Source organism: Vicia villosa, unplaced genomic scaffold (assembly GCF_029867415.1).
Source record: "Vicia villosa cultivar HV-30 ecotype Madison, WI unplaced genomic scaffold, Vvil1.0 ctg.001616F_1_1, whole genome shotgun sequence".
Lineage (NCBI taxonomy): Eukaryota > Viridiplantae > Streptophyta > Magnoliopsida > Fabales > Fabaceae > Vicia > Vicia villosa.
In genome coordinates, this window is record NW_026705674.1 from 307,294 (window position 1) to 333,793 (window position 26,500).

At 33.6% G+C, this 26,500-nt stretch overlaps 3 protein-coding genes across 18 annotated transcripts; 2 read left to right on the top strand and 1 right to left on the bottom strand.

Annotated features, from left to right (window-relative positions):
- The first annotated feature begins 449 nt into the window (after positions 1-449).
- LOC131636003 (UPF0161 protein At3g09310-like) lies at positions 450-4,404 on the top strand. Its single transcript, XM_058906631.1, has 4 exons — positions 450-528; positions 3,948-4,007; positions 4,114-4,254; positions 4,337-4,404. Exons 1-4 carry the CDS (start codon positions 450-452, stop codon positions 4,402-4,404), a joined length of 348 nt encoding a protein of 115 aa, XP_058762614.1.
- Positions 3,617-24,950, top strand: LOC131636013 (disease resistance protein SUMM2-like). 16 transcript variants are annotated; one of them, XM_058906646.1, is made up of 23 exons: positions 3,617-3,871; positions 3,948-4,007; positions 4,086-4,192; positions 4,337-4,432; positions 4,545-5,347; positions 5,918-6,026; positions 6,187-6,306; positions 6,983-7,084; positions 16,447-19,500; positions 19,671-20,622; positions 20,780-20,877; positions 20,965-21,066; positions 21,156-21,230; positions 21,315-21,374; positions 21,459-21,536; positions 21,972-22,076; positions 22,386-22,460; positions 22,681-22,764; positions 23,022-23,099; positions 23,181-23,273; positions 23,584-23,691; positions 23,816-23,933; positions 24,015-24,949. In XM_058906646.1, the coding sequence occupies exons 9-23, from the start codon at positions 16,447-16,449 to the stop codon at positions 24,584-24,586; spliced, it is 5,652 nt and encodes a 1,883-aa protein (XP_058762629.1). In that variant the 5' UTR covers positions 3,617-3,871; positions 3,948-4,007; positions 4,086-4,192; positions 4,337-4,432; positions 4,545-5,347; positions 5,918-6,026; positions 6,187-6,306; positions 6,983-7,084; the 3' UTR covers positions 24,587-24,949. The 16 variants fall into 16 exon arrangements, with proteins under 16 accessions (XP_058762629.1, XP_058762634.1, XP_058762627.1 ...); XM_058906651.1 differs by having other exon boundaries at positions 6,227-6,306; XM_058906644.1 differs by lacking the exon at positions 6,983-7,084 and having other exon boundaries at positions 4,545-4,655; positions 5,167-5,347; positions 24,015-24,948.
- LOC131636004 (uncharacterized) lies at positions 10,191-10,808 on the bottom strand. The gene is made up of 2 exons (XM_058906633.1): positions 10,731-10,808; positions 10,191-10,646 (listed from the first exon to the last, which is right to left on the bottom strand). Exons 1-2 carry the CDS (start codon positions 10,806-10,808, stop codon positions 10,191-10,193), a joined length of 534 nt encoding a protein of 177 aa, XP_058762616.1.
- Positions 24,951-26,500: the final 1,550 nt, after the last annotated feature.

The following is a 26,500-nucleotide window of genomic DNA, read 5'->3' on the forward strand; positions in this document are numbered from 1 at the left end:
GCACATCACATCAAATGGAAGAGGAAGCATAAATATGGTTAGAAAGGATGGTCGGAAATCCAGTATCATTGATGTGTTATATATACCTTCAATGACAAGTAACTTGATAATCATAGGTCAATTACTTACAAATGGGTACACCATGAAGTTAGAAAAGAATCATATGAAGGTGTATGATGAAGAAAGGAGGATGACTCTGAAACACCATTGGTATACAATAAAACATTCAAAATAGAGATCAACACAATTGATCATTAATGTCTAAATTTGAGTATTAATGGTGACAAATATTAGTTGTGGCATCACAAATATGGACACATAAACTTTAGAAGTACACGTATGCTCAACCAGAAGGAAAGGGTGTATAACTTACCTCAGGTGAAGGAACCAAGCCAGGTGTGTGAGGAGTGATACAAAGCAAACAGGCTAGGAAAACAATCAAGTATGACATGCCCATGAGATCGAAGAAAAAGCTAGAGCTTGTTCACTCAAATGTTCATGGACCTTTTGAAGTCAAGATGAATGAAGGTAATTTCTATTTCTTAACTTTCATAGATGAATTCATCAGATATATATGAATCTATCTCATTGAAAAGAAAAGTGAGGTATTTACACAGTTCAAGAAGTTTAAATTGCATGTCAAAAAAAATAAAGTGGATGCAAGCTAAAGAAACTGAGAATTGATGGTGGAGGTGAATACATCTCTAAGGAATTTGCAATATATTAAAACGAGGAAGGTATAGAGCACGAGGTCATTGTACCCGATACACCTTAACATAACGATATAGATGAGAGAAAAATATAAATATATTAAACATGGCCAAAGTTATGTTAAAAGCTAAATAAATACCAAAGATATTTTGGAGAGAATCGATTTCGACAACAATATACAAACTTAATAGATGTCCAACAAAGAAGATAGTCGACAAGACACCTTATGGGGCTTGGAAAGGACTGAAGCCAAATGTTAACTATCTTAGAGTATTTGGATCAATGTGTTTCAGCCATGTACCATAACAATTGAGGAAGAAGCTAGATGATTAAAGTCAGGTCATGGTGCTCATAGATTATAATTCGACTAGTGTGATGTAATAACATAAATTCATTGAGGATAAATGGAAATTAGTTGAATATTATAGTTGATGTTATGTTGGGAGTAAATGTCGTGAAAAATATGTTGTGTAATCCGTAACACTGGGCAAACCATAATTATTTATTTTATCATTATGTTTTGTTAATGAAGAGTTTGATGATATACTCTCAATGTTTTGAGTTTTGTTGGAGAATGGAGTATAGCTTTTTGGTGTGAGAATAAGGGTTTACATGATATTTTTTGGTGTTTTCTTTTATGGGATGAGTATGTAGAAATTGATTATATTTATACGTAGAAAAAATTAGGTTAAAAGATAAAAAGAGAAAAAAATAAAATCAAATAATACCTGAATGAGAGAATCATATCAAATATCATCTGATTTTTTTTCTTGATCAACAAGCTTACAAACTTTGACTAATCAAAAGATAGTATGACAAAGCACGACCAATCAAAACCAAATATGGCAAAATGCGACTAATCAGAAATATGGATGACAAATTGTGAGATGTTTTTACATTTTTATGATTTTTTGACTATTTTTATGAATGTCATGACATCCATGAAATATTGAACACCTTCAACCATTCTTCATCGAATTCCACAAAATCAAAAAGCATTAACTGAAACTAGGATATCAAAAAGCTAAAAACTCTAAACATGAACCCAAAAGAAGAACCATAAACATAACCCAGATAACCAACTCTAAACATGAACCAACCAATACCCAGAACATAATACCAAGAACATCCCCCTAAATTAAAAGAATACAACAAAAATATTAAAACATAACATTAGAATTCCAAATCCTGAATATACAACACAACCATCGTAGTCATTGTAACCAAAATATGTAAACCCTAAAAACTAAAAAAAATAAAATATAAACCTAAACACAAAGTTCATATTTTTGTAGAAATACTTACGTTCCTTACTCCTTGAAACAACAATCCACTTGCAATGTACTCTTAATGCAATCTTCCACAGTTCTTTAGTGTCATTGATGTTGTTCACTTCTTCAAACGGTCTTGTAATGTTCAACTGGAATCAATGTTCAGTTTTTTGGAGAAATGAAGTTACACATGTGAGTTTGGAAGGTTGAAGATGTGAAGAAAGAGAAGATAGAGATGCAAAATGTAGTTTGAAGAGAAGAGTGAGAAAATATGGACTTTGCGTGTGGGTTTGGTTGCAGTAGCAAGCTTTTCTGCACAGTAAAGCAAAGAAAAGACATTTTTAGCGAAGATAACATTGTCTTTTGAATTTTGTTTGACACTCAACCATTAGTTACTAAATAAATAATATTAAAATGGTTACAATGCAAATTTGAGGTAAATTATGTTTGAGTTGAAATCAAACCTGACATTTGGTGAAGAATTAGTTAGCTTAGATATAGATTGCCCTCAAATTTGTGATTTGACAAAAATATAAACTATATTAAAATATTAAAATATGATTTTCTAGAACCATTAATTGGAAAAAAAATTTAGTAACCAAGTTTTTAAAAAAAATACATAACTAACAAATATTTTAAGAAAATTACCCCAATAATCATGTTTGGGGTATTTCACACGTTGGCGTCATTCCAATGGCGCCTCCTATTTTTTTTCTTTTTTTTCCAGTTACCTCCAAATTTACGTGCGAATAGTGTTACCTGCGGAATTACTTGCGAATTTACATGCAGAATATTTTAATATTTGGTCTGCGTGTAAATCCGCAGATAACACTAAATCTACAGTTGGAAAATTTGAAAAAAAATTGGAGGTGCTATATGGAATGGCGCCTACGTGTAAAACACCCCCAAACATGATTATTGGGTAATTTTCTTGAAATAGGGATTAGTTATGTATATATTTTTTAAAACTTGGCTATTTAAAAAAAAGACTTAATTGCAATTTTGGTCCCATGTTATTATTTTTTTTAGTTTTAGTCCCTTATTTTAAAATTCGGAATTTTAGTCCCTATATTTTAGTTTTTTGAGAATTTTGATCCCTGCAAATTCGAAGACAATTTTAAATGAAATGACGCTCATATTAACGATGTTTCAGTGTCAGCTCAGTACTGAAATGTTCAAAAAAAACTAATTTATTTAAGATTTATATTAAACTTATCATCAATGTGAGTTCCATTTCATTAAAAATTGTCTTTTGTAAGAGGATCAAAATCCTAAAAAAAACTAAAATAAAGACACTAAAATTCAAGATTTTAAAATAGGGCACCAAAACTCAAAAAAAAAATATAATAGAAGGACCAAAATTATAATTATGTCAAAAAATTTTTTTTCCATTAATTTTGTTTTATTATACATCTGAAAAAAAAAATAAATTAAAATATGATTTTCGAGAGCATTAATTTTGTTATATTCATTTGAAAAAAATAGGGAACCATTTCACCTTTCAAAATAGTGGGCTGGGTTTCAGTGACTTTAACCCGCCAACTGCACCGTGACTTTACCTCACACTCTCTCTTACAATACTCTCTCTCATCTTAATTTTGTTTTTTATTTTATTTTATATTCTAAAAGAAATGTTATAATTTGCCTCAAGTCACCAAAGTCACACCCCTTCAAAGTTACTGAATCCTATTCCCAAAATAGTCTCTACTACTGCCATGTCTACGGTTGTTTTCCCTCTCATTGTCAACACTTCCACAACTCCCTCCCAATTCACCTTCCATCCTAACTCAATTTCAAACCCTAATTTCACTTCTCTCAATCTCAATTTCAACAAACCCTTATCATCACGTTCCACCCCTTCCCTTCGCGCAACCATGAAATTCCACAAGGTTACATCTCTTTCTACCTCCTTGCTAATCTAACTTTTCTAGTTTAACAGTTTTCTGTTCGCATTTTCATTATCAGATGCCCAAGTTGACAATTTCGGAGTCAAAGCTGCTCTTTCCATCTTAAGATTCTACAAAAGTAAGCTTTTTTGCTTTTTCTTTTCATCAATTTTGTACTAAGTTATGGAAGATTCTACAAATGTTAACTTAACTGTAGTGTATCATCGTTATGTCTTGATATGTAGGGGAAATTTCGCCAATCTTGCCGAGGAGCTGTCGATACGTTCCAACTTGCAGTGAGTATTCCATGGAGGCATATAAGAGGTATGGTGTTTTGAAGGGTACAACTTTGACCGTGTGCCGTCTCTGTCGTTGCAATCCTCTTGGTAATTTACCAATAACTTTGAATTGGCGTCTCTGTCATTTTTTGTTTTGAATGTTATTATTAATTTCCTTATACAAATTCAGGTGGGTCTGGATTTGATCCTCCAAGATGGTTTGGTGAGATTAGACAAGGGGAAGAACTTGACGATTGATTAATTTCTAGTGGCATATTTTGAATCGGTAAGCACTGCAAACTGAGCATTTTATATACTGAGTTCATTGGTGTGCTAACTTATACTGCGGGCTCTTAGTTGTTTTTCCATCTGGTTTCTTGTGTGATTTGGTTTCTTAGATCTTAACACATCAGATAAATTAGATCAGGGAGAATGATAGCGGAGGTTGGACTATTATTGACGATGATCAAATTAAATGTCTTTATATTTGTACTGCAAAAGAAAATACGGTATGAAACAGTGAACTTCTCTGTTCATCTTTCAATATCCTATGCTTGTATTCAACAACCACCTTTTTCAGTCCATTATGGGAGTTCATCTACCTAAGAAATATGTCTTATATTGGCCACGCGAATTATACTGAGACACATAATTGGTTTAGAGTGCCTCATATTATAGGAATATTAAAAATGCTATGTTTTTATCACTTTTTTATTGTGTGAAATCCCACATTGGCCCCGCTAAATAAACTGGGCCTGCATTGCGCTAACATGAAATTTTAGTTTTCACCCAATAATTGATTGTGTTGAGAAAGTATCAACAAGGGCGTTACTAGCATTTCTCTTTACTCACACTACTAGCAATTAAGATTTGATAGGTTGTGCTTGAAAGAAACGTGAGAATGAGTACTTCTTAGTACCGGTTAATTACTTGTTGTTCTTTTTGCTTCCAATTCTACTTTAAGTTCCACAAATTCTCCGTGAAATGGCAACCACCACTTCTTAGACTCTAATTCTGTAGGTCAATCTGGTGGTCTTATCACTTTGTGGAAGGAGGGAAGTTTTGATATGATTTTCAGGTTCAAAGGAGAAGATATCTTTTTAGCAAATCTTACTAAATACCATATTACTGAAATATACAACAACAAATCTTCTTGGAATCACGCTCAGATTTACTCACGAACGCTGGCTTACAAACTGAGGTGAAGTACTTCACAAAATCTTGATGCTCATGTTGTTTTAACTAAACCAAGCAATCAAAGGAACAACATATACTCATAACATTTTACAATTTTAATTTTCTGTTGTTTATTAAACAAAAATCTGCGTTATTAACACTGTGAGATTGTTCAAAAGAACTATTTCTCTTTACTAAATAGTACAAATTTCTTTATAAATAGAATAACTCTACAAAAAAAAAAATAATGCAAAAATTTTATTTGTATGAGTCAAATTTTTTCGAAATATTTATAAATCATTTCTTATTATCTCTAATTTTTTATATTATTTACAATTTAAACTAAATATAACTCTTTTTTAGTTTTCTATTTTTTTTATTAAGGGTAAGTTTTTAAAATTGAAACATATGCTCCAAAATATTTGATAAAATCCCAATTTTTTCTAATATAGTAAATATTAAGACTTCTTTAATGATAAAAAATAATAGAGATGTATAATATATCAAGATACAAATCAGAAAAAGATGTATAATACTGTAAAGTTTTTCAATAATTCAACCAAAGAGAAACTTGTATCTATTTTTCACTGTACAGTGGCAAAAGGTCTTTGGAATATGGTTTTGGCTTGGCTGGGAATTCATGGCAGCTGGGAGGGAGAATCAATGGAGACGTGTTTCAACTCTTTCATTTTGGAATTTTAGTGGTTTGTTTTGCCTTTTACTTTGGCTTAATATATTCCTTGCTTATTAAAAAAACATAGCTATAAAGTTTCTCAATAATTAAATCTTTACTTTATATACAAAAACCAAAAAAGAAAAAGAAAAAAGCTTCTTATATATTCTCTGTTCTTTTGTTTGATACAGAACATGAATTACCTTATTCTCTTGATGTTAGCTACTGTAGATTGGTGAAAGATCTCGAAGATTGTTCCTAATAGCTACTCCTACTTGAGATGAGCATTCACTGAAACTGCTGAAAATAAGGTAACAAATTTTTAGATTGTTTTATGTTTTTGTATGATTTTTTAGAGAAACCATCTTGTGCTGTGTAAGAAATGAGAACACTTGGTTAATGTAAGAAATGAGAACAATTAATCTTAACCAATAAATTTTGATTCATTGAAATTGATGGATAAGATTGATTTGTCTTTCCATAGTCCACTTTATTAGTAATATATATATATATATATATATATATATATATATATATATATATATATATATATATATATATATATATATATATATATATATATATATTCTTCAAAAAAAACTAATTCACATTTATATTTTAAGAAACAGAATATTTAATTTATTACTTATTCGTTATTTCATTTATATCATAAAGTTTTGTACATTTTTTATTTTAATTGTTGTAAGTTTTAATACTATTTACTAATAGTATCCACTTTTAATTGTATTATAAATTATTTTAAATATAATATTTTTTATTATGATTTAATATAATATATATAAATGAAAACTTAAAAAAGATTTATTTCATTTTTATTTTGTCAAATAAAATAATTTCAACTTTATTTGTAAAAGAAATTATTATTAAGTTTTATGTTTGTAAATATGCCATTTATATCATTATAATATTGAAAACACTTTACTATTTTTTTCTCTTTAACTATAAATAGATTTTTTTTTTTGACAGTAACAAACTTAACTGCTTTCATTAATCAAATATGAAGTGATACAAGGAGGAATCTCATCAAACATACAACGTTGAGTCCAAGAATTGGCCGCCTTAGCTAAGGTATGGGCATGGCCGCCTTAGCTAAGGTATGGGCATATTCGCTTGACACTTTATAAACTTAACCTCAAAGTTAGGAAACTCTAGTAACAACAACTTAAATCTAATTTATAATTGAAATAAACTTCGAATTACCATTCGAATTGGAACTAATGGCTTTGACCACCTGTTGGGAATCACTTTCAAAAATCACCGGTAGGTTATGAAGATTAGAAGCTGCTTGGATAGCGTCCTTAATGGCTAAGGCCTCCGCCTCCAACACGGAGAAAGTGCAACTATCCCAAGCAGTACCTGCAGCAATAAAGTTACCATGATCGTTACGAATAAACCAACCTCGAATCGTAGTCCCGACACGCTGATTAAAGGCGGCATCCACATTACATTTGAAGCAACCAATATAAGGCGGACTCCAAGTAACAGAATCTTCGTTATCTGAACGCGTTTCCCGAAGATTTTGTACTAGAAACCAATCTTGCTACTTGTGGAAGGATAGCCAACCAAGCTTAGATGCATCTTCCTTCTCGTTGTGCCAAACAAAGTCGTTCCTATTCTCCATAAACCTTCCAACATAATTGCAACTCTCCCCGCATTTTTCCTATCCTCCTTAGAACAAATGTCAAGGATAAGGGACTTGATATCATGAGAAGTATGGAGGCGGGGGGATATAATATCGAGAAGTCACGCCGTTTGCCAACAAGAGTTAGTTTCCGAACAATCAACAAATACGTGCCAATCGTCCTCATAATTATTCCCGCAATGCTGACAGGTTGGAGTACATAGCACATGGTAATGAATGAGGCGCACCTTTGACGGGAGACAATCACTACAAATTCTCCAAATAAGATAACCCGACCGAACACTATAATTACCGTTAACCTCTTCTTTCCAAACCAAGCGATCTTCCATCACCTTTTCTGCCAACGGGACATGTAGGATATCTCTGACAACTGAGTAGTCAAACAAATCGCATAAAACTCGCATATTCCATTGTTTAACATTAGGCAACAAAAGATCATTAACGGTTAAAGTGTACACACCTTGGTTTTGAGGTCCCATCAAGCAACTCTCTCTAATTCCCCGCAGCCAAGGTTCATTCATAACCTTTATGTTTCTACCATCACCAATCCGCCACCTATACCCAAGAATAAGGACCTCTCGGGCCTTCCAAATACTCCGCCAAACATAACTAGGATTGTAATCCAACTTAGCTTCGAATAAATTAGTTCTCGAAAAGTACCTCGCTTTAAAAATTCTTGACACTAAAGCATATGGATTTGCCATAAGAAACCATCCTTGCTTAGCAACCATGGCCAAGTTAAAAGCCTTAAAATCCCGAAAACCCAAGCCACCCACATCTTTCGAACAAGTCAGTTTATCCCAAGCCATCCACCTTATCCCCTTGCTATTAGATCCTCCACCCCACCAAAAAGAATTCAACATCCTCTCAATCTCATTTACCACCACATCCGAAAGAATAAAGATACTCATGATATAAGCCGGTATAGCTTGTAGAACCAATTTGATCATAATTTCTTTGCCAGCTTTGGATAAAGGCCGCCCTTTCCAAGAGTTTATGAGATTCCAAATACGGTCCTTAATAAATGAAAAAAATATACCTCTTGCTCCTCCCTATCATAGACGGCAGCCACAAGTATTTATTGGTTCCCATAACATGCTGAACTCCCATAATGTTGGCTAGGTCCTCTTGCACCGGCAAGCTCAAATTACGACTAAAGAAAACTTCTAATTTTGACAAGTTAATCTCTTGACCAGCCGCTTTTGCATAGGTGTCAAGTAAACTCGTCAAGTGTCTAACTTCCGTAAGGTTTGTCTTGTAAAACAAAAAACAATCGTCAACAAAAAGTATATGGGACACTACTGGTGCCCCTCTACATATTTGAATCCCGTGAATATCTACGCTGGCAACAGACTCTTTAATAATGAGGTTAGGCAATCCTTTCGAGATAAGGATAAAAAGATAAGGTGATAGAGGGTCCAATGACATCCGAATTAACAAGAACAAAATAGTAAGTCGAAGTAACGCACATCATCATCCAATGTATCCATTTGTCAGCGAATCACATTTTAGCCAACACACTCAGAAAGCCCCAAATCCACCCAATTATAAGCCCTACTGATATAAATCTTAAGAGCCAAATGCACTTTATTACCTTTCGTCCTTCTTTTTAAGGTGTGGATAACTTCAGTAGCAATCATGGAATTATTAAGAATAGATCTTCCTTCTACAAATGCAGATTGTTCCTCAGACACGCATTTATCCAATAAAATCTGCAGTCTGTTTGCGAGGGCTTTAGAGACAATTTTATATACCACGTTACACAGAGAAATGAGTCTGAAATCCTTCATAGACTTAAAATTAACCCCTTTAGGGATCTGGCAGATATTAGTGTCGTTAATAGAAGGAGGAAAGAAACCACGCTCTAGCCAAGCGGTTTCCGTTTCAAAAATATCATTCCCACACACTTCCCAGAAGTTCTGAAAAAACGTAGGATTAAATCCGTCCGGCCCTGGAGATTTATCAGGATGCATAACAAAGAGAGTAGTGTGAAGGAAAGCGGCTGTAGTAACTGATGGTTATCATTATCATCAATTATGTGATTAACAAATCTAAGCACCGGTTCATAAACACCACTGCCGGCTTGGAACAAATCCTCAAAATACTTTTTCGCAATATCACACAGCCCTTGGGGGTCACTGGTTTCGCTGCCATCTGCGTTTTGAGCGAGTCAATATTCTTAAATTTATTCCTAGTCATCGCGGATTGGTGGAAAAACTTCGTATGCATATCTCCATCCTGTAACCAATGCATTTTAGCCCGTTTCTTCCAGTAGGCATCTTCCCTAATAAGAGCTTGATTATATTCAGTTTGAGCCTCAAAGAATCTGTCCGACGAATACTTATCACGCCCCTCTCGAAACATTTCCATAACTTATAAGTTTTTCCTGAGATCTTTCTTCCTGCTGTTACGCTTCCGCCTACTCCAAACCTCAAGACTCTCTGCACATGAGGCAAGACAGTCCACAACTGTGCTGTCATCTCCACACCTCTAGCCCGACTGGATTGCTGCACCAATATCATTCTCATGCAGTCAACTATTTTCGAACCGAAACTTAATATCCCGACATAAGGTCTGCACTATTTTACAGGAAAGCAGAATGGGACTGTGATCCGAATAAGAGGCAATAAGGTTTGTAAGAGATACAGTAGGAAATAAGTTCAACCACTCTGGAGTCGCGAACGCTCTGTCAAGTATTTCTTCAATCATATGCTCAGAACCTCTACTCTTGACCCATGTAAATTGACAACATATCAGAGGGCTATCCACCAAATCACAGTCACTAATCGCTTGTCGAAAAACCGAACAAAGCCAGTTCGGGTGCGGATGAATACCGCGTTTATCTTCTTGAGACAAGAGATCATTGAAGTCTCCGATGATACACCAGGGCATATTCGACATGTTCCTCACATCCCTCAACATATCCCACGCAAGCTTACGTCTACTACGGTCAGGAAAGCCGTAATAGCACGATAACCGCCAATCCTCCTGATTAACTTATTTAACCACTAAATTTACATAATTACGGGTGAAATTTAACACACTACACACTGTTGAATTTCTCCAAAGCACCGCAAGACCGCCACTTCTACCTTCGACTTCGACAGTTAAACAAGCTTCAAACTTAAGCGAAATCCGAATGCTTTCCATCTTACGCTTATTCGTCAAAGTTTCAGAGAGAAATATAATGTCTGGTTGGTGCTGTTGAGCAAGTTTCTCCAGGTTCGAAAATGCACGCGGGTTGCTCAATCCCCCACAATTCCAACTTAAAATTTTCACGAGTCCCCGCAGTCCTGGCTGCCATGACGCGTCGTCAAAAAATGTTGTGGGGCTTCCTTTTCTGTTTCGTTGCTACGGGCTTTGTCTGTAGCATCGTCACGGCGATGCTTCTTCTCAATGTTTTCGGAACCGAGGTTACAATCAGGTGAAGTCGGTTTGGTGAAGGGTATTTGTAGGATGGGTGTACTGAGACAAAGGTTTGGTACTGGTTTTGGAACACTGATATTTTTTAAGATTGTTGAGATTGTTTTTCTGATGGGCATTTTTTGTCTTGAACTTAAATGGTTTTGGGTTTAGAGAATTAATCGAAGGGTTGGCTATAGGTGTGAGGATAGGTTGAAGAATTGGTTCTCTCGCAGTATAATTCTGGTTGGAACCTGAAGCTTGAATTAACACTTCATTTTGCATGGGGTTAGATATATTTAAGGTTGCGGGTGCATATGTTTCGGTGGGGCCAATGGGGTTTTGTTGGTTAGGTTGGTTGACTGCGCAGGCTGCGTTTTAATCAGGTCATGATTTAGGGTTTTTTGGTTTATTAGGAATGGGTGGGACAGGTCATGATTTAGGTTATTTTGGCTAATTTGGAACGGGTGGGACAGGTCAAGACAGGTAGATAAAACCGTTTTTAAATTTTCTTTGACTGGTTCCGATCATGGGGGACCAGGAGAATCAGAGCTTTCAACCACATTAATCACCAATTATTGCTTTTTAGTGACTATTAACTCTCCTTGATTACTAATATTATGCACATTATCTTGTACCCTATTAATGTTTCCTTCATGTGGGGCCCATGGTTGACTACCACTCCTCTTTGCATTGTAACCTGCATGAGAAGCACGCGCCTGGGGGCTTTCAGCTTCCTCTTCCAATGCAGGCCCTCCATGTTTATCATCCTTCAGCCATTTAGATGACTTTCCACCTCCCCCAAACCTACGAGTGTCAGCACGAATATCGTTAGACCATTCTCGCGTGCCATCGTCCTCTATCATAGCAAATCGCACCTCACAACGTTGTTCCGAATGCCCTAACTTTCTGCACACAAAATAGAACAAACTTAGTTTCTCATATTTAAATTTCACCGTGCACCAATCACCTCCTTTATTCTTCACTCGAGTGTTTTGTTTCAAGGGTTGACGAACATCAATTTTAACTCGAATACGCATATATTGTCGCCAAAAACTAGTATTGTTGTTCTTGTCATATTCCACAAAAGAGCCAATAAAATTTGCCAATGTCTTCCCCATCTTTTCTAACATCATACCTGCTGGAAGATTACGCACCAGCACCCCGAATTCAACATGAACCAGAGGTATACTCTCAATCTGAATCCCTATTTGAACCTTCTCCAGTATCAACAAATGATTATCATAAGGCCATGGACACCCCTTTAACGTGGCTTCCATATCCAAATGGTGTGCGAATTGGAATAAGAATCGATATGCAATTGCTTCCTTGATGGTAACGCCTTTCACCGGACGCATGATATCATCCATGCGTGATTTCATGGAATTCACATGTATTGATCTATCACAAAGAAATCTCCCAATAAGGCAAAGTTTTAATTCCTCCGCAACTCCTTCCTCCTCTTCTAACTCAAAACAAAAGTCGTTTTAACCTCCTTCCTCTTCAAGAGATAGATCTACGAGACTAGGACCCTCCATGCTGCCTTGAAAATCGGATGTAAACCAAGAACCAGGAACAGAATACAAGCTTCTCAACTGAGAAGAAAAACAAAAACCCTAGCGGAACCAGGAAAATATAAATAGAATTTAAAACTCTATTATTATTATTATTATTATTATTATTATTATTATTATTATTATTATTATTATTATTATAATAATAATTAATAATTGATGTACTAATTGTTGATTTTATATCATAAATTCATATTATACTTAACTTTCAATTACTCACATAACATAACATTTATCTTTCAATTGTTATACATTTATAATTTTTTACTAATAATAACTCACTATTAATTATAATATAATTTTTTAATTAGAATCCTTAATATATTAAAACAAAATACAAGTTTCCCTCCTAATCCTTAATAAGTTTCCCTCCTAAATTTTTCCTAATCAGTCATGTGCATCGCACAAGTAAAAGTAATAGTTAAATCTAGTTATATATATATATATATATATATATATATATATATATATATATATATATATATATATATATATATATATATATATATATATATAGGGCATATCATATGAGAATGACATATTTATATGAGAATGTGAGAATGAATCTGAACCATTGGATTTTAAAATAAATGGTGGAGATTATGACTGAATCTTTTTTTTCTCTCTCCTGTATCTTGAAATAAATGAAGTAGGAGAGAGAAAAAAAAGATTCACTCATAATCTGCACCATTTATTTTAAAATCCAATGGTTCAGATTCATTCTCATATTCTCATATAAATATGTCATTCTCATATGATATACCCTATATATATATATATATATATATATATATATATATATATATATATATATATATATATATATATATATATATATATATGGCTTAATTAGAGATTATTTAGAAAAAAATAATTATACCCAATTAGTGTAAAGAAAATAATACTATCAACATATCATAATGATTTAAATGTTGATTCATGAGTATTTGAATGAGATGATAAATGATCTCTTCCCAATCAATCAAAAGTCATGAGTTCGATCTCAATTCTAGACACGAAACAGTGTTAAATTCTCTTGAGAGATATATTAACCAATATCTTTATTGCATGTCAACTAAATTCTTAAAAAAAAAAACTCTATTTTTTAATATTAGATTTTATAATAATATATAGAAGAAGGCTATTGACAAACTAGTAGTACATTTTATTTTTTTTGAATAAAGGAAGGGCCTAAACCCACAAAACAAAAGGAAACTACAAAACAGTAACCCGAGAGATTGAAGCCCCGGACAAGTCGAAATCCAGAAGGTTCTTCATATCAGTCGGACACTCCTGGAAAAAGTGAGGCCCATGATCAAGAGGAGAGCTCATCTTGGCCATAGTATCAGCACAGCGATTAGCTTCCCGGAAAATATGCACAAAATTCAAGTTAACACCGTCAGACTTAAGCATGAGAATGTTCCTCAGCAGCCCATTAGCTGCTCCTTTAAATCTACCTGTTCCATTGAGCCTCGCAACGATGGTACTGTTGTCTGATTGAAGCTCAATTCTATGAAAACCTTTACTTATAGCAAGATTAATACCTTCCAAAACCGCCCACATCTCCGCAACTTCAACTCTGCATCTACCAATATGCTTGGAGAAGCCTCCAATCCAGCAGCCATTGGAATCTCTTATAACTCCTCCACAAGATGCAACTAAGTCTTTCGAAACAGCACCGTCCACGTTCACACAAACCCAGCCCTGAGCAGGAGGTATCCACTTGACCTGGATGGTACCTCGATTCTGCTCCACAAAACCGCGATGAATCTTAGCGCTGGAAGCATAATCATTAGCTTTATCGGTCACTTGTCTAGCAAGGTCAAGAGGCATTGTCACAGCTACGTTATGTTTTCTCTTATTTCTCCAGTACCAGAGCGTATGGCAGCAAGTGGCCCAAATATCACACCAATTTAAACCTTCATTATTACTAACCTGAGAGTTAATATTAAATTGGATCCAGTCTTGGAGGCTGAGAGAGAAGAAAACCTGCCAGTCCTTTGCTGCCACCAACTGTCTCCAGACCTCTTTGGCAACACTACAGTCCCTTAGAACATGCACAATGTCCTCAATCTCGGTAGTGCAAAGATCACACCAAGGAGCACTAATAGTTAGCCTGTGAAGATAACTATTAGTAAGGATGCTCTCATGCTTCATCAACCACACAAAAGACATAACCCTTTCAGGTGTACGTATCTTCCAGATTTTCGCCCAGTTATCGTCGTTCGGAGAGTGGTTCAGACCTGCCAAGAGACTGTAGGCGCTAGAAATCGAGAAAGCTCCATGAACATCTTCCCTCCACAAGCACGAATCCACCCCAAGACCTGCACAAGGTGGATGAATAGCTGTGATTTCTTCCACAATATCCGTCTCGAAAAGACTATTAAGAAGAGGCATATTCCACGCATTATTTTCGTCGGTTAAATCCGCTACTTTCTCCAAACGCATACTGTCGTGGTGAAGACTGTCAGCATGCTGCAGCAGTCCCGATTGCAGCCATCTATCAGTCCAGATATTAACACGATTGCCGTCCCCTATATCCCATAGCCTGGCAGCTTGAAGATCAGGCCAGAGTTTAACAAGCTGTTTCCAGAAACTCGAGTCATAATTCTTGGCCGAAATGCTATCAAGATCATTATCATCTCTATCATATTTCTGTCTCACTACTTGGCACCACATATTATTCTTCTTTTCCATTAAATTCCAGCCTAACTTTGCCAAACAGGCTAGATTCATATGCCTCAAGCTTCTAAGACCCAAGCCTCCAAACTCCTTAGGTTGAATAAGAGAATTCCACTGAACAGCATGGATACGGCTATGTAATATTAGTAGATTATAAACAATAAAAAATTGAATTTTTTATATATGGTGTGATAAATCACTTATAAAAATTATTTACATTTTTCCACGTGTAAAACAATCTATAGAAAAATTAACTTTAATGCATGTTCCAAATTTTTTATTTACTCAAAATTACAATTTTTTATTTTAATTGGCCTATCATTAATGTTTATTTCAAATATATAATATTTAAAAATTTAATTTAAAACACACAACATTATTTCTAACTCTCGTGCATCGTGCGAGTCAAAGTCTAGTTCTCTTAAAAACTACATTCATTGTCTTAAGTGACCTAACAAATACATAAATGATATTCTCTCCGGCCTTATTTATAAGCAAAAGTCTTCTAAATTTTTTGTCCTTATATATAAACAAAAGTCAACAAATTTATGTGCATTTAATGTTATTATTCCAAAACTATCCCTAAATTAATTACTTAATATTGTTAGTAGATGACAATCTACTCCCTCCGGTCTAAATATAAGCAACAAAAAAAAAATTCTATGGTCTTAAATATAAGCAAAAAAAATCAATATTTATTATATTCAATGTCACTATTCCAAATATACCCCTATAATTTTTTACATTTTAAATGTTTGCAACAATTTCCAAAGCAAAAAATAGGGGTAGAATTAGAAAGAGAATAAAAATTAAATGCATTGAGACATTCTCCTTAATGGGTGAGCTTTTTTGCAAATTTGCTTATATTTGAGACCGGAGGGAGTAATTAATAGTATATTAGTAATTGTATTGTCTCTTTTACATGAAATCAAGAAAATGAAATGCTTTTAGTTATCATTCTTAATGCTTTTAGTTATCGTTCTTAATAAACGTGAGAATTTTTTTTCTTATGAACAAGGCCTGGGTATAGTATGTTGACAAAATAAAATTCTTTATCAACCATTCTATTTTCCAACACACTGTAAACACATACATATATGCCTAACTTTGATCTATTGAAATTTATTTAGATGGGGAGTTTCTTGCTTGACTTGGCGAAATCATATGTGGAGCAATTGATAAATAAGGTGATTGCAGAATCAAGATATATTTGTTGCTTCACATGCATTGCTAAGGATTTCGAAGAAGAAAAAGTTAGATTGGAAGTAGAAAGGGAAACTTTTGAGCGACACATTGAAGAGGCAACAAGAAGAGGGGAAGTTATTCTACCCGATGCTCGTGCTTGGAAAGAGGAAGTTGATCAGCTCATTCAAGAAGATACCAAAAAAAGACAAAAATGTTTTTTTGAATCCTGTCCTCATTGCTTATGGAGATATACTAGAGGAAAATTTCTGGCAAATAAGAAGGAGCAAATTAAAGAATTGATGGTAAAAAGAAAGGGACTTACAATTGGACTCCCTGCTCATCTTCCTGATATTGAACGATTTACGACCCAACACTATGTGCATCTTAAAAGCAGAGAAACTCAATACAGAAAGCTTTTGGTCGAACTCAAAGATGACAACAATTATATGATTGGGTTGCATGGAATGGGAGGCACGGGGAAAACTACATTGATCAAGAAAGTGGGTAAGGAACTTAAGGAATCAAAACAATTTACTCTGGTCATTTTTACGACTGTGTCATCGTCTCCCAATATTAAAAAGATTCAAGATGATATTGCCAAGCCTTTGGGATTGAAATTTGATAACTATAATGATACAGATCGAACTGAAAAACTATGGAACAGATTAACCAATGGTGAGAAGATTCTTCTAATATTGGATGACGTGTGGGACAAAGTAAATTTTGAAGAAATTGGAATTCCGTTTAGTGACAATCACAAAGGTTGTAGGATTGTTGTAACCACACGCAGTCAGTTGGTGTGCCACAATTTAGGGTGCAATAAGATAATCCAACTAGATCTCATATCTAATGAAGATGCATGGATCATGTTCAAAAAGTTTGCTAATCTATGTGAAACCACCTCAACAAACTTTTTTCTTGACAGGGGCCGTAAAATTGCAAATGAATGCAAAAACCTACCTATTGCAATTGCTGTTATCGCTAGTAGTTTGAAGGGAAAAAAACTTCAGCAACATCGTGAGGAATGGGACATGGCCTTAAAATTCTTAAAAAAAGACATCTCAAGGCACAAGGATCGTGATGATGTTCTTGAAATTTATAAATGCTTGAAATTTAGCTATGATAAGTTGGATGAAGAGACCAAGAATCTATTCCTTTTGTGTTCTGTATTTCGAGAAGATGAAGAAATTTTAATTGAAAGTTTAGCTAGACATGCCATCGGAGGAGGCCTTTTTGGGGAAGTTTATGGCAGCTACGAAGAAACCCGAAGACAATTAGTTATATCCAAAAACAAACTCCTAGATTCTTGTTTATTGTTGGAGGCCGGTCAAAGGAGAGTGAAAATGCACGACTTCGTTCGTGATGCAGCCCAATGGATAGCGAATAAAGAGATTCAAACAAGAAAAGTGTATGACAAAAATCAAAAGGAAATGATTGAAAAGGAAAAAAATATTAAATATTTGCTATGCGAAGGAGAGGCAAAGGAGATATTTTCTTGCAAGTTTGATGGTTCCAAGGTTAAGATTCTAATTGTCATCTTCTATGTGCATTTTGATATAGAAATTAAAGTCCCAAATTCATTTTTTGAAAATAATATCAGTCTTCGAGTTTTTAATTTACGCAGTGGTGATGGTTTGAGTGCTATTATATCATTACCTCAATCAATGCAACAATTGAAGAATATCCGATCTCTTATGTTTGCACAGTGTGTTTTGGGTGACATCTCTATCTTTGGAAAGCTGCAAAGTCTTGAGGAACTTGATTTGTATCAATGTGAAATTAATGAATTGCCTAATGGAATTGCAGAACTAAAGAAATTTGGATTTTTGAAATTGGAATGGTGTTCAATTGGTGGGAATAATCCATTTGAAGTGATTAAAAGATGCTCATCACTTCAAGAGTTGTACTTCATAGATAACTTTGAATTTTCTTATGGAGAAATAACTTTTCCTAAATTATTGCAGAGGTTTCGTGTAAGTGACAGTGAAATTAATTCTTCACGATCAAAGTATGTGTCTATTGAACGGAGGAAAGAGCTTTTCCTATCTGAAACAACATTTAAGTATTGTATGCAAGAAGCAGAGGTTCTTAGACTAACAAGAATCGAGGGGGAATGGAGAAATATCATACCTGATATTGTTCATATGGATCACGGTATGAATGATCTAGTTGAGCTTGGCTTATGTTCCATGTCACAACTAAAGTTCCTCATTAACACTAAGCATCCTCATTCTCAAGTATCAAATGTTTTCTCCAAGTTGGTTGTGTTACGTCTAACAGAAATGGAAAATTTGAAAGAGTTGTGTAATGGTTCTCTTTCCGTTGACTCTTTTAAGAGTTTAGAGAGTCTCTCTATAGATAATTGCAAACAGTTGGGAAGCTTATCGGGGATTGCAAACCAATGCAATCTAAGGAGCGTGTCATTGATGAGTTGTCCCATGTTGATCTCCCTATTTGAAGTGTCAACTTCTCATAATCTAGTGTTGTTAGAGAAATTAGAAGTAATAGATTGTGAGAATCTTGAATACTTAATAAAAGATGAAAGAAATGGGGAAACATTTGAAAGCAACAGTAGCAATCCAATGTTTATGAAATTGAATGTTCTTGAAATTCTGGGCTGTCCAAAATTTGAAATAATATTTCCGCTTATCTCTGCTCATGATCTTCCTGCACTAAAATCTATCAAGGTGGAAATATGTGATAAGTTAAAATACATATTTGGTCAATATGTCGAACTTGGGTCCCTAGAAGATATGAAGCTTGGCTGTGTACCCAATTTTATTGACATTTTTCCAGAATGTAATCGTACAATGTCTTTCTTTGTTAATAGGTCATCTCCTATTTCTATATCTGCTTCCAAGCCAACTACACACTCAAACACTATCAAATGCAGCATCTTGTCATGGACTGATAGGTATTGTTGTGGTAAAAAATTGAGGAGTACCACAAGTTCTAAAATTCCATTGATTGATGAGAATCAACCGCACATCAAATTAATGGTAACTCTTTCACCTACTTCTACTTCTGATATGTTAGTTCTTACACTTCTTTTCATGTATATACAAGACAATTTAATAATATTTTCACACACAAAATGATATTTTCTGGAATTTTATATATGTGCACTATGAGATTATTTAATTTCCTATTTATTTGGATTATATTGCAGAAATCAAACTCAAATTGTCTTAGCATAAACATTTGGGAGCTATCTAAGATCCTATGCAATGTTAAAAAGATTGAGTTGACTGATTTGAGGAAGATAAAATCAGTATTTGTCCTATCTTTTGCTCCAATGTTGTTGGAAGTTTTGATAATTGAGAGATGTCATGAATTGAAGCACATAATAATAGACACGGGAGATGATGATGATAGTACTGGTGGAAATAATTATGGCAATGTCTTCCCAAAATTAAAAAAGCTCGTTATTGATGATTGCATGCAATTAGAGTGCATATTTGGACACTACAATAACGATCATCCAAACCACACTGAAAGAATATTTTGTGTCAATGAAGTAAATGAACAACAAGTGAACTCAGGATTGAAGAATATTTTGTGTCCGTTTGCAGGTCCCGAAAATTCTTTTGCCCTCCTGAATCTAACAAAGGTAATAATTATTAGATGTGAAAAATTGCAAATAATTTTCCCTGCTTCTATGTTAAGATGCCTACCACAATTGGATGAGTTAATCATACGTGACTGTGAGGAGTTGAAACATATCTTCCAAGATGATTTGGAGTATCAAAATATGTCGTCTTCAACAACATGCTTCCCAAAGCTAAAAGCACTTGTTGTAGAAAAATGCAACAAATTGAAATATGTGTTTCCAGTCTCTATTTGTGACCAACTTCCTGAGTTAAGGGTTCTATTCATAATAGAAGCAAAAGAGTTAGAGAATATATTTAAAAGTAGTGAAGGTGAGGGAATTGAGATTGTCAGGATTCCAAATTTGAAACTTGTAGTAACTTTGGGTCTACCAAGCCTCTTCCAGACACAGGAAATTCAATTTCAGAGAGCAAAATATCGTTTTATAAAGAATTGTGATAAACTCTCTTTGACTTCAACATCAACAGAGCTCAACCTCCAGCTCTTTTGGAGTAACTGTGCTGATATTCCAGGTACATATACACAATATTTTGCCAAACTATGTTTTGTAATATTTGCACATGCAAACTGCTACAAAGTTCATTAGATTAGAATACAAAGAGGTTTATATCAATCTTTTGTTATTAACCTTTTGTTATTTCAACTAATACGTTTAAATTTTTGCTGTAGATTTTGAATGGAGTTATTATTTGTACAATCGAGTTCAAGAGTTAGTTACTGAGATTGAAGTTGAAGCAGCATCAAAAGATGAGATGACTTCTCCACAGGTCAATACCAATATATTGATTCAAGTTTTCCACGCCTAAATTCAATCACCATGATTATATATTTAAAACATGTTATTTTATGTGCAGATGAAAGTAAAACAAACACAAGAGACAGACCAAGAACTTGTTTTTGAAAATGTTGTTGGTCAAGTGACACCATTAGTAGCAATACTACCAACAAATTCAGAAGTAATTTCTATGTCATGTTAAAATATATACTTATTCAAATGGAACTAATCAACCGTTCCAAATGACTGATACTTCTGCTCTTACTATAGGCACCGAGGAATGAACAATCAGTTGATCAACAAAGTCCACTTGAAGAAACTGATGCTACTGTCACACCTTCACAGGTAAATAAAGTAAAACATATTTTTTCAAGTGCTTCTTATGACTATGTTGCAACTTTAATATACATTTTCATTGTATGCAATTAGTTGGAGGGTTCAATGTCTGAAAAAGCTGCGGGAACAAAGAATGTGTCACCTAAACAACAAGTATTTCCTTTTTTTGCTTATATTAATTTTTATGATTTTTCAACATAATAATCAAATTCTACAACAATCCTAAATTTTAAACAGGGTATTGAGATAAGTGATGAAGAAAAAACTACATCAGCTAATACAAAGATAATAACATCATCAACTCGTTTAGAATCAGTAAGTTCAAATTCACATGCTAATTTTTTAGAATCAAGCTTAATACTAAAATTCTTTTGTTTTCTAATTTTATTTGTTATTTGCAATGAAACAATAATATTATTTTGAAGATCATGTTTTTATCTAATTCATTAACTTTGAGATATTTTTAATTAAAATACCTGCAACTAATTTACATTTCCATGCTACCCAAGGGTTCAACGTCAGAAAAAATAGCAGCAGCCACTTTGTCCACCATTTCAAGAACAAAGAATGAGTCACCTTTACAAAAAGCTTATGTTATTAATTTTACACTTTTTATAATTTCAAATTTTTAATTCATCCTAAACAAAAAGCTCATCCTCTCATTTTGTTTGTATTCACTCTTTCTTACTCTTTCAATAAATGCATGGATTGAATTATACTTCAAACTTAGGACATCCTTTTGATTTTAAGCAGGGTATCAAGATAAGTGTTGAACAAGGAGCTACATCAACCAATTCCAAGGAAATAACATCATCAGGTCCAACAGTTACTTCTGAGCATAATAATTCATCACAGGTAAGGTTGTTGTATATGGTAGGCACGAAGCTTTACGAATTTTCAACCCTCAGTGGTAGGCCTAGTGGTGACGGCTTGAGTCCTGAGAGTATTATTCTCAAGGTCTCAAGTTTGAATCCTACTAGGTGCAAACAATTCTTGTATTGAGATAAGTTCATATAGAACTTTGCCCTGTATTTCAACGGAGCCACTACAAGTGAACAGTGGGATTAATCCGCTTGAATTAGTCGGTCGTAAGGCCGAGTGCCAATATTTAAAATGAAACTAATCAAGAGTTCAAAATGACTGATGCTTTTGTTCTTATTTCAGGCACCAATTAATGAACGAACAATGGATCAACAAAATTCACTTGAAAAAACTGACACTACTGTTACACCTTCACCGGTAATAGAAGAAACATGAGTGAAATTGTCTGATGTGGTTTAGAATGATGGCCAAACGCATATGTTTGCTTCACATCGCAATACTGCATCAGCAATATTGCAGCTGCAATTACGGCTGCAGACTGCATCTTAAAACCATTAGATTATATCATTTGTTGATTTGAATCTATGTAGGAAGATGGTGATGTCATGATCATTAATGCATTCTGTTCTTATTATAGGAGTTGATAAATGAACAATCAACGACCCAACAACAATCATTTGGAGAATCTCAAGCAACAATTAAACCTTCTCAAGGAAACAATGTAATACAATACCACTTATTTTTTTATACAAAACAAAATAGAAATACAACAACAACAACAACAACAACAACAAAGTATTATCCGGAGTCGACTACATGAATCAAATTACTTTATTATGTTATATTAAAGACCATGTTTTTTTATCTGATTCTTTAACTTTAAGATATTTTAAATAAAAATATGAAAAGCAACATATTTTACCTCAATTGCTTCCTTAAAAGTACCTGCAACTAATTTAATTTTCCATGCTATCCAAGGGTTCATCGTCAGAAAAAATAGCAGCAGCAACTTTATCCCCCATCTCTGAAACAAAGAATGAGTCACCTAAACAAAAGGTATATCTCCTTTAAATCTGCTTATGTTATTATGCAGGAATTGAATTATGCTGAAAACTTAACTATTCTTTTAAATCTAAGAAGGATATCAAAATAAGTGTTGAAGGAGGAGCTGCATCAACTAATGTTAAGACATTAGCAGCATCAACTTCTAAGCGTGAAAAACTTTCTCATGTGAGTCTATTGTTTTTCCAAATTTGGATTTAATGAAATAATTGTTTTTAAATTGAAAATGATAAATATTCATACATTTGAGAAGTTTCGTAAATATATATATATATATATATATATATATATATATATATATATATATATATATATATATATATATATATATATATATATATATATATAATGAAATATATAATATTCAGTTTTGATAATTTCAAACTTTTAATTCATTCTAAACAAACAAAAAGCATATCCTATAATTTGGCGGGGATTGAAGTATACTTCTAAATTAAGACATCCTTCTGATTTTAAGCAGGATATAGAGATAAGTGGTGAACAAGGAACTACATCAACCAATTCCAAGGCAACAACATTGTCAATTCCAATAGTTACTTCTGAGCATAATAGTTCATTGTATATGGTAGGCACCAAGCTTTAAAATTTTAAAATATATAATTTTAGAAAATATAATGAGGTTGATGCTACAAATATTAATAATTTAGAGAAATTGATATTTATTCAATTATTTTGTTATATATGAGTAGGAATATGGTAATGACCAAACACCCCTTCAATCTTTTTCAATTTCAACAAAAGAGCCACTTGCCATGGATGTTGTTGATCATGGAGGCCCACTGCAAACAAATCAGATTATAAATCTAGGTGAATACTTTTTCTTCATTTTATTTGTAATTAACTTTCTTGTTCTCGAAGAAGCTTAAATATTATTGGCTATACTTTCAGGGGACACTTCTCAAATAGTAGAAGATTCAGGTTCTTCTTTGCTTGTCAGGAGGGAGCTTGAGCAACTAGTCTCCGAGAATCATTTGAATTATGAAACCTTGTCTCTATTGACCGATTTTCTTGTGAAGCATCCTTCTGTTCTTTTAAAGAACACTTTACTTACTAATAGATTAAAGGGTTATGCATACACCTGCCTTGCTGATTTGTTGAAATTCCTCCAAACACATAGCGTGCTTGATGTCTTAGGTTCAAGTCACTCCGAATTTGTTAAATTAGTACAAGATGTGCGCACATTTTCTTTTAACGAGGAGTGGCTGAATAGTGTTGAAAAACGCGCTTTGTTTCCTGATATGCAATTCTCTCGAGATGCGATGCAAAAACTTTTGGATTCTAAGAAACAAGTTACCAAGGAAATCGAAGAGATGCGTTTGAAGTTGTATTTTTTCAATCAACATGTGGAAGATATTAAGCATCAATTGACATCCTCTGAAGCTATTTTGGTGAGTATCATTCAACAAGAGGAACAAGTTTTAGAAACTACGGCAGCGCTAAGTGTTCCTCTTGGCTATTAGTCTATATTTTGTTGCTGGAGCTTTTACACTTGAATGATGTTTATTCTTTGTGTAGTTTAATCTTTTCTCATTTGACATGAACTACGTATTATTCTACTTGAGTATTTTAAGATTGTTATTAATTGTTGTATTTACGATGATGTAATTTTTTCCCTTACTTCAAAACTTGGGTCTTATTGGATAACTTCTGTTACAAGCTGGTGTTATTTTCCAATTAATGACAATCTGTCTAATTTAGGGGAGAATATGTTATAAGTCAATTTCCTTATAAATCTTTAATAACATACGTAATTCTTTAAAACCTTCATGGAGTAATTCTTTAAAACCTTCTTTAGATAGATAGTGAGAAGAAACTATCCACATTTTAAATATAATTCGTAACAAATATTACTGGTTAAATGAAATATTTTAGTCCACGTGTAATAGTATATATTTTATTTTCTACCATAAATGCATAATTTAACTTTTATTTTGTTAAAAAACAAGACTAATAAATTTTTTGAAGAGTGGCCAATAGATTTTATGAGTTAAGATTTAGATTGTTTTAGAATTATTTTAGAATTGCTTCTCCAACTCTAAGTTGTGGAAAAATACCCTGTAAAAATCCAAAAATGCCTTTGAAAATTCAGAAATGTATTTTCGGATACACCATTTCACACCAAAACACGTCTTAAGTATGACTCACGCTTTTTTTTTTTTAATTTATAAATTTAGTCTAGAAATGTATCTTCGGACTAACCCTATCAAAAAATTTTCTAATTTAGCAATTCAATGACAAATTTAGATGTATACTTCAGAATTTGTGAAGCAGGCATTTGAAAAAATGTCACCTTTACATGTTAGTCACAATTCTGGAAGTGTATTTCCGAATTCATGAAGCAGGATTTTTAATAAAACACCTTACATGTTCTTCTCCCTCGTGATGAACTATTTTTCTTCTCTCAAAACCCCTTAAAAATGTCATTTCATTATCAATCTAGTTTTGCACTCCAAAACATCATTCTTATGTTTTATCACATAAATATGAGCAAAACAAGTTGGAAATTAAGGTAATTTTCATGTATTTCATTCCTCATTGCTCACATTAATCTAGTTTCTGAGCTTGTAAATGAACATTCAGTACCAAAATACATTTCTGAATTCTAGTGGAGGTCATGCGAAAGTTTATTTTCAAATTGACAAGAGTTTAATGTCTGTGATCAGACGATCCAATAGATCTGCACAAAGACATCCAAATTAGGGGTTGGTGTTGCAATTGAAAGGCCATCTAATGATTTAGATAGAAGACTTGCATTTGTGACAATGAGATGCAAAAGAAATGAAAAGTACACAACTCCTCTCTAGAAGTTGAAACGAGATGACCCTGATTCGAGGAAATGAGTCTGTTCTTTTAAGTTGCATGGATATGTTTTGAAAAATAATAAATGTGGGATTTAATGTGATTGTGGTACACATAATCATGATATGTTCCACAGGTTTGTCATTCATCCCATTGTGCGTTGTCTTATGCCTGAAGTGTGCGAGGATGGAGAAACTGTTCGAGATGTATTTTGGACTCATCCTAATTCCATAAAGTTGTTCAACACATTTCCCACATGACTCATCATTGATTCAACGTATAAGACCAACAAGTACATGCTTCCACTATTAGAAATTGTTGGTGTTACCTCTATCGAAAAGACTTATTCTGTTGGGTTTGCACTTTTTGAAATCGAAAAGAGGACAACTTTTCTTGGGCTTTAGAAGTTTGTTGGACAATGTTGAAGGACAAATAAAAACACGTCGAAGGTCATTGTTATTGATCGCGATATCGCATTGATGAGTTTGGTTGCAAAAGTGTTTCCTACTTCATAAGCATTACTTTATAAGTATCACATCAGAAATAATGTGAGAAGTCAACTTAAACCTGCGGTA